This window comes from Podarcis gaigeae, assembly GCF_964106915.1.
Source record: "Podarcis gaigeae genome assembly, chromosome: 12".
Classification (NCBI taxonomy): Eukaryota; Metazoa; Chordata; class Lepidosauria; order Squamata; family Lacertidae; genus Podarcis; species Podarcis gaigeae.
In genome coordinates, this window is record NC_139688.1 from 55,243,375 (window position 1) to 55,253,936 (window position 10,562).

The 10,562-nt window shown below is 42.6% G+C and overlaps 2 protein-coding genes across 2 annotated transcripts in view; one reads left to right on the forward strand and one right to left on the reverse strand.

Annotated features, from left to right (window-relative positions):
• BMPER (BMP binding endothelial regulator) overlaps nucleotides 1-4,028 on the forward strand; it is a 169,748-nt gene extending 165,720 nt beyond the window's left edge. The window contains exon 15 of the mRNA XM_083706332.1: nucleotides 2,346-4,028. Coding sequence (XP_083562458.1) covers nucleotides 2,346-2,527 — 182 coding nt within the window. The 3' untranslated portion in view covers nucleotides 2,528-4,028. The remainder of the gene's footprint in view (nucleotides 1-2,345) is intronic.
• A 1,925-nt stretch (nucleotides 4,029-5,953) lies between these two features.
• Nucleotides 5,954-9,625, reverse strand: LOC310828682 (FANCD2 opposite strand protein-like). The gene has a single exon (XM_083706429.1). It carries the CDS (start codon nucleotides 9,553-9,555, stop codon nucleotides 9,025-9,027), a length of 531 nt encoding a protein of 176 aa, XP_083562555.1. The 5' UTR covers nucleotides 9,556-9,625; the 3' UTR covers nucleotides 5,954-9,024.
• Between the last annotated feature and the right edge of the window lie 937 nt (nucleotides 9,626-10,562).

Here is a 10,562-nt window from a genome sequence, read left to right on the forward strand (position 1 = left end):
TTTATTGGCCGAGGGAGCCAGCGTACAGCTTCCGGGTCATGTGGCCAGCATGACTAAGCCGCTTCTGGCAAACCAGAGCAGCGCACGGAAACGCCATTTACCTTTCCGCCGGAGCGGTACCTATTTATCTACTTGCACTTTGACGTGCTTTTGAACTGCTAGGTTGGCAGGAGCAGGGATCGAGTAACGGGAGCTCACCCCGTCGCGGGGATTCGAACCACCGAACCTCTGATCAGCAAGTCCTAGGCTCTGTGTTTTAACCCACAGTGCCACCCACGTCCCTTCAATATGCACTGATTACTTCATTGCATCTACATTTTATACTGTGCCCATGTAATAAAACCTGATTTTTGCTCCCGGCTTCTCTACTTAATCCTCCTCTCTTCACCCAACCCATGGGCCAGCAGTTTTGCAGCACGAAGGGCTGATTCGGAGTGGAGAAGTGGTGTGCAGTGAGAGCTTTAAGCACCCCCATCCCAAAACTGGTCCCCCCCCAGCCAAAATAGCCCTTAGGCAACAGGCTTGCAGCACAGTTCTGCCCCAAATGCACAATCTGGCAGCTTACAGTATTGCAGCTCTGTTAGAGCAGAGATGGCTAAATGGTTCCCAGGTGCTGAAATCCAGTGGCCAGCCGGCATGCATTGTGCTCTTTGGAGAGAATACAGGAAGCGAGATTCCAGCAACTTTGTACTAACAAGCCTGTTGTAAAACTTTGCATCGGGTACCTATTTCACTTGTCTGAGCCTGCTGGAAGAACAGAGGGGTGAGTAGCGCAAGGATCACAGGACTATAATTGTGAAAGACTCTAGCTGATTACTGACATTTCCTGGAATGCTTGCTCGCTCATGTGGAAGCACAGATGCAATCGATCTTCCTTCATAGGAAGCGAGAAATGAATGGCAATCTGTGGTGGAAAAACACAGCTGATCTGCATCTATTTTATTCATTCAACTGACTAGTCATGCAATCCACTAATCATTTAAACCCAAGTGCTTGCAATTGAGTACTCCAAAAAGTTTTGGTGGAGCATGGAACAGATTTATCCCACTATACCCATCCCCTTATGTGGTTTGGGCCATTCCTGGCAAACATGGCAAAACACCCAGAAGCCTCCAGTGGGGAAGGAGAGTGATGGGGATTTTGACCACCTGCCATGCTCCTTCCAGAGTAGTTTGGCCACGTTTGGTCCTCCGCTCCTGTACTCTGCTCTCAGCACAGGCAGAGTACGTTCCCTTTGCCACAGAGTCCTAGGAAATAAGAGAAAATTAGAAGCAAATTGCTTAAAACGTAAAACCTTGGTCAGATAGCATGAAACAGTGGCATAAAACACAACTTTGAAAGGAAGAGCATTGAATGGAGACATTGCAAAGCCTCATAGATTGCTTTATAAAGTAATTCTTGGACCTAATTTCTTTATATGAAAAGAGAGGCAGAAAAGGTAGCGTAGCACACAATTGTATTTTTTAAAATATAAATTGGGATCAGGCAAGGAAAGGCAAAATTTGGATGTTTCAGATTCACCGTAATTGGAACTCGTAATGGCAAAATTAAAAACATACCAGTTTAAGTGTCATCCGTTTTGTTTTCTGGTTTTCTGTTTTTGCATTAACTTTTGTTATGATTAAGAAAGGGATAAAAGGTGTTGACTGATTCCAGTTCTTAGGTAAATTAGGGAGATATAGGTACATATAGATATAGATATAGATATAGATATAGATATAGATGTCCCTTTTGGAAGGAACAAAAATGATGCTAAAATATATGCAGGTTGACTTTTGGTGTGCAATTTAAGAAGACTTGGAGACTGCTTTTGCCTGTTGCAGGCCCACAGAGGTCATTTTACCAGCCCCAAAGCCACCCCCCAACTTAGCCACCTGCTTGGTGAGTCCCCATGTGCTGCACTAAACCAGCGTGGCACGGGGACTTGCTTTCGCAGCTCCTGAAATTGCATCTGCGCAGACGCAGACTCTGGAAATCGCGTCTGTACAAATGCTGGAAATCGCATGCGTGCTCACGCGTGCCCGCAATCCAGCCCACAGAGGGGCTCCTTACCAACCCCTGCTATATGCAGTGTTAAAACAACTATTAATCGAATTTCTGAAAAGCAGGAAAGAGCAGCTGGCTTTCATATCTCTTAGACACATATCTCTTAGACAATTTCCGGGCTGAGGCCTCTAAAGCATTTTGCCTTGTTTCCTTGACATTTACAGTAAATGTTCCACTGAGAAATTGCAATAAAAAAACCCGCGCTGTTGTGCCATAATATTACAAGATATGGGATTTGGTAAAACCCATGGGCATAATTTTAAGCGATGACATTCCTCTTTCTTTGAATTATGTTCCAGCCACCCAGTGTAAACATGGTGCAGTCTACGATACCTGCGGTCCTGGATGCGTGAAAACATGCGACAACTGGAACGAGATTGGTCCCTGCAATAAACCGTGCATTGCGGGCTGCCACTGCCCTGCAAACTTAGTCCACCACAAAGGAAGATGCATCAAACCCATTCTCTGTCCACAGCGGTGACATTAGCTTTTGTCCACAAGGACTTTGTAACTGGTGGCTTTTGGTAACCTTTCTAAGCTCACAGCCAATGAAGGACTGCAGTGCTGGCTGGCATATTTTGCAAAGCACTCTCACAAAGAGTGGGGGGAAATATGTGTGCCTATATATTTATATGTGTATATGGATATATATATATATATATATATATATATATATATATCCATAAACACAAGTGTATGTTGATACAGAGAGAGAAAGAGAGAGGTAAGGTAATTTTAAAAGACTCTGGACTTGCCAGGATTACGGGTGTCCCCCCCTTTTGATAGTAATGTATATTCTCTGAATTTAAAAAGTCACCCATCCCTGCTCATTCTGCTACTTGTGATCCTGGACTTCTGCCCCCAAATCCTGGCCCCAGTGGCACCCCTCTGTGTGTGTATTGTGTAATAGCATGTTCAGGGAGAGCAGAAATAAATGTCAGTACCCTTGGTATTGCAGGACAAAAAAAATGGCGGGAGCACCTGCCACTCCCCAGCACTGTAGAAATGTCCCCATAACAGGAACCCCCCCTTGATCAAATCCTCAACCCAACAGCCATAGCATAAACAATTCCACACAGTGCCCATTAAGCAACAGGTCACCCCTAACTTCTCTGGCTTAAATACATATAGGCCCCTGGGATATGGTAGCATCAGTCCTAGTTTTAACTATATATACCCACATACACATACATGTGCACACACATATGAAAATAGGCATCATTTATATAAACCATAGAAGGATGAGTTATTATATGTATATTATTTTGCTATAAAGTTTATGTATTAGCATTTCTGTTATCTTCACCTGTAAGCCACGTGAGACATTTGTGTAAATAAGGCAGGTGTTTGATGGCACGATAGCACCCACCGAGCCATCGCCTCCCGATTTTCCATGGATGCGTCTCCCAAGAACACAGGATTTCCATTTAAAGTTACTATCAGATCCCGATTTCTGGATACATAAGAAACAGGTGTTATCTGAAGCTCGGATTTATCCAGGGACGGCTCAGGTTTCCCACCTCAGACCACCCTCAGGTGATTGTTAAGAGCACCTTAATTCAGCAAAGAACCCTCCTGGCATTGGAGATGGTTCGTTCCGACGTTCCTTGGAACATCGCTTTAGTTGGCGTAACATTTAGATGAAGCCAACCACATGCATGGGGGCAGAGGATGTAGTTCCCAACCACCAGGCATGTAGTGTGGGGAGGACCGGGAGGCTCGTGATTTTAAGGGGGCGCAAACCAGTCACCCCCAAACAGGAATCCACACCCTGCCTGCCACCGAGGGTCTCTGGGCCCCAGAGCCCAGCCTGGCCTGGCCACCATGCCCCCAGCCCCCTCGCTTAATGGCCGCCCAGGTAGTGTGTGTGTGTGGGGGGTGCGCAACAGCTCTCTCCCTTCTTGTGGTTTTCAGCAACAGGTATTCAGAAGCATATTGCCTCCAGCAGTGGATATAGAACACAGCCATCATGGTGAATGTTGGCAGAATGTTGTCTTCTGGACTAGACAACAGCCGAGACGTGTGCAGAAAGGGACGTGTAGCACATGCAGCAAGAGACTCAAATATTCACTGTGCTGTCATTCCTAAGAATTCCTCGGCCGTTTTCCACAAACGTGTTTTGTGCCAGGTGACAGCTATTCCCTACTACCTGAGATGGGAAGATGGTTGTTCATGTTGAGATGGGAAGATTATTGTTCATGCTCAAATGTTTCACTTCTTTTCAAAATAAAAGTGGAAGGACTTTATCACAGAGAGCACCTGAGTACTGTACAGGAAGAGTAACAAAAAGGAAAAACAAAAGGTGTTTATTTAAATATTTAAATGCATCTACCTGTATATGTTATGTTTGATAGCCATGGAAAATAAATATTAAAGAAAGAAAAAAGATTTGTGTCAGACAAAGACCTAACCATAGGCTTCATCTCATAAACAATTTTGGAATTTAATTTCTTTTAAAAATAACCATTAAATACTATGCCTGTTTGAGTTGGAACAGCGGTTTGATTCATTATAAACATATTTCCTGTTTTGAAATTCATAAAGGAAAAAGGTTTTCCTGTGATTCTCTGTCCAACACCTAGAAGAGCTTTTTTTCTTTCATGCGTGTTTGTAAGTCCCAGCACAGTGCATAAAATGTGAAATCCGATGCAAGCAAACTTTCGGGCCTTTCCCAACTTTAGCAGCGTGGAAGTTGATGCAATGTGGCTTCTTTGTAGAACCAGAAGCACAGAGTCATTGGGGAGATATTCCCAACCCCCCAGAGCAGATTTAGGTGTAGAGGTGTTCCACTGAGCAAATTGAACTCTGGTTTGCTTTCAGACAAGCACAACTGAGTATATCTCATGCTGGTGCTTGCAAGGCCATCCTGATCAAATTTGCAGATGACACCAAACTGGGAGGGGTGGCTAACACCCCAGACGACAGGATCACACTTCAAAACGACCTTGACAGATTAGAGAACTGGGCCAAAACAAACAAGATGAATTTTAACAGGGAGAAATGTAAAGTATTGCACTTGGGCAAAAAAAATGAGAGGCACAAATACAAGATGGGTGACTGCTGGCTTGAGAGCAGTACATGTGAAAAGGATCTAGGAGTCTTGGTTGACCACAAACTTGACATGAGCCAACAGTGTGATGCGGCAGCTAAAAAAGCCAATGCAATTCTGGGCTGCATCAATAGGAGTATAGCATCTAGATCAAGGGAAGTAATAGTGCCACTGTATTCTGCTCTGGTCAGACCTCACCTGGAGTACTGTGTCCAGTTCTGGGCACCACAGTTCAAGAAGGACACTGACAAACTGGAACGTGTCCAGAGGAGGGCAACCAAAATGGTCAAAGGCCTGGAAATGATGCCTTATGAGGAACGGCTAAGGGAGCTGGGCATGTTTAGCCTGGAGAAGAAGAGGTTAAGGGGTGATATGATAGCCATGTTCAAATATATAAAAGGATGTCACATAGAGGAGGGAGAAAGGTTGTTTTCTGCTGCTCCAGAGAAGCGGACACGGAGCAGTGGATCCAAACTACAAGAAAGAAGATTCCACCTAAACATTAGGAAGAACTTCCTGACAGTAAGAGCTGTTTGACAGTGGAATTTGCTGCCAAGGAGTGTGGTGGAGTCTCCTTCTTTGGAGGTCTTTAAGCAGAGGCTTGACAACCATATGTCAGGAGTGCTCTGATGGTGTTTCCTGCTTGGCAGGGGGTTGGACTCGATGGCCCTTGTGGTCTCTTCCAACTCTATGATTCTATGATTCTAAATGCCCTTATGATTTATTTATTTTTAAAATTACATTAATAGTATGCCACCCACACAAGCCAATGTGGCCTTACATGATAATAATGACTAATCAAATGAAAACTAAACTGGGCTCTGGGAAAGAAAATGCCACATAAATTTCAGACCACACTGGACCTTAAGGGTTTTTAATTTTTTTTCCTCTGAATGTCAAGTTTCACTTAAAATAAACTGCATCAGGTTAACAGGATGTAAATCCATACAATTCAGTTTGAATGTTTCAAGGTAAAGTCACATGTTTCAAAAGCTGGTTCCATTATTGCAAATAAAAGCCACCAGAAGGGTTTTCCTTTGAAATGCTGTTAAGGCAAAGGTGAATTGCTTCTAAGATGTATTAAAAATTCCTGTTTTTAATACCACATTGAAAATCCGCTTTATCACCCCGCCTATTTGGATAAAGGCGTTGGGTTTAAAAAGTTATTATTTGTTTAGGTTCAAGGCAACAGAGGCTGTAGGAATATTCTTCTTGTAAGCTTCTTTTATCTCACATTTCACTGTTAGAGATGCTTAGCTTATGGTGAGGCATAATCTGATCTCTGTCAACTTGAACCACTTTATAAAGTCTCTGTATTGAATATTCTTACAAAGATCTGAACTTCATGTAAGCCAATGGTTGCAGCTACAGTATTTTTGTTTTAATGCATACAATGGTGTATTGTTTTTTAAAACACAGTGACTGGGCTTCATCTTCATTTACTGATTCAGGTAAGATACCTGTGAGTATCACCTGGCAGATGATAAAGATTTAGCAATTCCTTTAAAATACTGCCTGAGTCGAATTATTGGTGTGTTCTTCATCTCAGCAGATAATAAATGAGGACTACCTTTTTGAATCAATGTTCCAGGTTTTATAGTTCGGATTCATCAGCTATTAGCAAATTGCACACAGGGCAAATAGCAAAAAATAGCATCCCCATTTTGTTTTGAAGTTAAGCTCCTTTGCCAAATGATAAGAGGGACTTTTACTCAAGAGGAATGGTGTACTTCTAATCCTTGAAATAATTTCACATTGATTTCTGCAAATTGTGTAAAGTGCAGGATGTCCGAGGCCTTAGTTTTGCTGTGGACAAACTATGGTGTTTTATCTTCTCAGTACTTCCTTGCAGGCCAGCAAAGATATTTATTGTGAATTGAAAGTGCCTTTAATTTGCAAAGCCAACCAGCACTTTTACAACAGGCTATGTCTCCTTGCTATTGATTGAATCCTAATTTTATATGTGGTTAAGTTATTAATAGAGAAATCAATATTAGTCTGACTGGTGGTCTTTGTGACTTCAAAGGTGGGCCATTGGTTTTCAGCTGTGTAAGGTGGTTCTTGTAGGTGCCATCAATGAGCTGCAAATTCCTTGCGTCTGAATAGTCTGAACAGAAATTAAGCTCAATAATATTTTGGTACACTGTACTATAGAACTGCTGATCCATTTAGCAATGTTAAGATATAAGAAACAACAAGCCACACAGAGCCCAGAACCTTGAAGTGGCAACATTTATCTTAATTTCCTTCAGAACTTGGTTGGTTTTTAGTTGCTTATTGGCAAATGGAGAAATCATTGTATAGTAGATTAGGAATAAAAGTCACTTTAAAAGTCGTGCCAGGAAGGAAAAGAAGAAGCACATTTAGACTTCTGCTTCTGACTTTAAATGTCTTCATCCATTTGTCTTAAACAAATAGGGATTTTACTCACCAATCACTGACAGGCAGATATTTTTTCTGAAGGTTGAATCCATAATTCTTTAATATAAACTTCACCCATCAGTTGTAAAGAGAGTGCATGGGTTTTAAAAAAAAATGGGCAGAGGTGACAGAACAAATTGAATAAATTAATCAAAACAATCATTTAAATTTCATTTTGGGATGCTGCATAACAGTATTTCTGTAGATAGAAATTCTTCAGAGTTGAAGATTGTTTTAAAAAAACACCTTTGTTGTTTTTTTAAGGTGATTTTTGTGTATCTATGAAATTAGAGTGATCCCAATGAGTTTAGATTTCAGTGCTCAAACCACTTTAATGTGATCATTAGATGATTTGGTGACTCTGTGGCTTTGAATTTTTAAATCTTGCATTTTCAAGCTTTTTCTGAAAACAAAGATTTTTAGGACAGTGGTCATAAGACTTGTGTTTCCAATCTCTTCCACCGGGGAAAAATAATAATTTGTGTTTATGTTCTTTATGTCTGAACTTTGTGTAATAAACTTGCAGTTGCTGAAGTCTTCATCCATTGGTGTAAACAAATAATGATTGTTTTAAAATTTTAAAATCATAGCACAGTTTTCTATGCAGTAATTTCATCTTGATGTCAAATATAGATGTTTGGTCAGGAAAGTGGTACATTTTGCTCATTGGTTGGAGAAATAAGATTTCATTTAGAGAATCTCAAAACTTCTTCCATTTGGAATCCATACATCTTCATGCTATCTGAGTTTCATTGTATTATTGCCCTTTAGTCATTGTTGGTTTATGGAGTAATTGGCTTAATTTACATTTATTTTCCAGCTTCATTCATTAATATAAGAATGTTACTTTGTTGTTGAAAACGTGCAGTCTCTTTGCTTTGCAGATGTGTGTCCTTTACCTTTTTTTTTTAGAAAATATTGTTGTTGCTTTTTATATAGGCCCCATCTTGTAATGCATTTATTTTTACTGTTCATGTTGAAAACGATAGGCAGGAAGGTTTTGAAAAATTACCTTTGCATTGAATGGTGTACAAGTGTCTGTGTCTCTGAAGATTGTCTCTCACTGAAGATGTGTGCAAACTTGTTTGATCTGAGTTTCAACGTTCACTCGGTCCATTTATTTATAAAGGCTTTCATTCTTTTTAATTGCCTTAACTATATTCCCCCCCCCCCCCCTGTTTATGAGCCAGACGCTGCAAGGGAATAGGTTCACAGCATAGATAAATATGATCCTTTTCTTTAGTATGTTGAATGATTAGTTTCATCTCTCTGCAAACAATCGGAGGTTTGTGTGCCAGTCTGAATCTTTTCCTTGCAGGCGTAAGCTGTTAAGTGTTTCCTCTTGGTGGGCAAAAAGTAGTTTGGCGATGGAGGACAGGAGGAGACTTGTGTGGCACAGGTAGATGGCACTGGCGGACGAACTGATGTTGCTGAAGGAGAATGGGTGAATCTGTGGGTGGGCAGGCAAGGATCCCGTTGAGCTCTGCCCGTTCCCAGGCAGGGTTGTCCTAGCGGGAATGTTGCAACGCAAAGGCACACTTCTTGTAGGCAGCGTAAAGCAGGAGGATGGCACGCAGCATTTGACGGCACATCGCCATCGCCATGCGCACCTGTGGTTCGCGGAGCCCGTGAGGCCTTCGCTGCTGGGGGCTGATGACTTGGCAGAAGGCTGAACGCTCTGAAACCCGCAGCGAACCGGTCCAGTGCGGAGGCTGTACCGTCACGAGGTGCCCAAAGACTGAGTCGAGCCCCGTGAGCCGCACGGCCTGGGGCTTGTGCACAGCTGCACTGCATCCTCGCGTTTCTCCAGCCACTCCAGGGGGTTGTGGGTGCCCAGCTCCTGTCTTGGCACTGGGCTCTAGCACCAGGCTGAGTCCCTGGAAGCAAAGCTGCACTTCCAGGTCGGTGGCAGTGGCTGGACTCTGCCCTCCCCGAAAGGGGTGCTTAGTGCTGCTGGGCTTGGGCACGGCACCCCGCAGCCATTGCAGGGACTCATCCAGGGGGGACCAGGGTGCCCAGAGCTGGTACCCGCTGGCCATGGTCAGCGCTGCCCAGCCGCTGCCACCCTGCTCTGCCCAGCCTCTTGTTGCATCTTTCCTCAGTCCGGCGCCCGCGGCAACCCATTATGAGCACCCTTCACTCCAGAACACCAAGACTGAGCCGGTGTTCCACAAGCTCCTCCCTTTGACTCACACAGAATGGCTCTTCCTGTAAGGACAGAATCCCTCCCTCGCCATCTGATACTAAAATAAATTTAAATGAACCGAGGCAGAGAGGATCTTCTTGGTGTCGGTACTAAAGTTATGATGGAACAAGTCTCCCCAGAGAGGCTCACCAGATGCTTTCCTTAGCTTTTCAGTACCTGGTGAAGAGCTTTTAATCAGCTTGTAGTTATTGTTGTTTTAATAATCTGGGGTTCTCAGTTCTATTATATTATTCATGTTTCTTTGTACATCTATTTTGTTTTGCTTTTTCAATGATTGCATTTCATTCTTTTTATTTTTGTGAAGCTCCCAGAGAACATATATTGGGTGGCCTTCCAGATATAGTTAATTTAATAGTAGTAGTAGTAGTAATAATAATAATAATATTAATTTATTTATTTATACCCTGCCCATCTGTCTGAGTTCCCCCAGCCACTCTGGGTGGCTTCCAGTCGAGTGCTAAAACAATACAGCATTAAATATTAAAAACTTCCCTAAACAGGGCTGCCTTCGGATGTCTTTTAAAGATAAGATAGATGCTTATTTCCTTCACTTCTGAAGGGAGGGCGTTCCACAGTGCGGGCGCCACTATCGAGAAGGCCCTCTGTTAATGAGTTAAATAACAAAACTCCTCTGGACCCAAAATTATAGCTGTCTTCCCAGTTCTGTACTCCTATTTATGCAAAGCAACATCCACCAAATAGGAGACCGTTTCACAAAAGTAAGTTTTGGCTAATCAAAGGGCAGCTTCACACATCCACCCACATCACTTGATTTCTTACCATTGGATTAACAAATTTTATTACTTGCGCAAACCCATTCCTCTGGAAAGCATTGTGTTC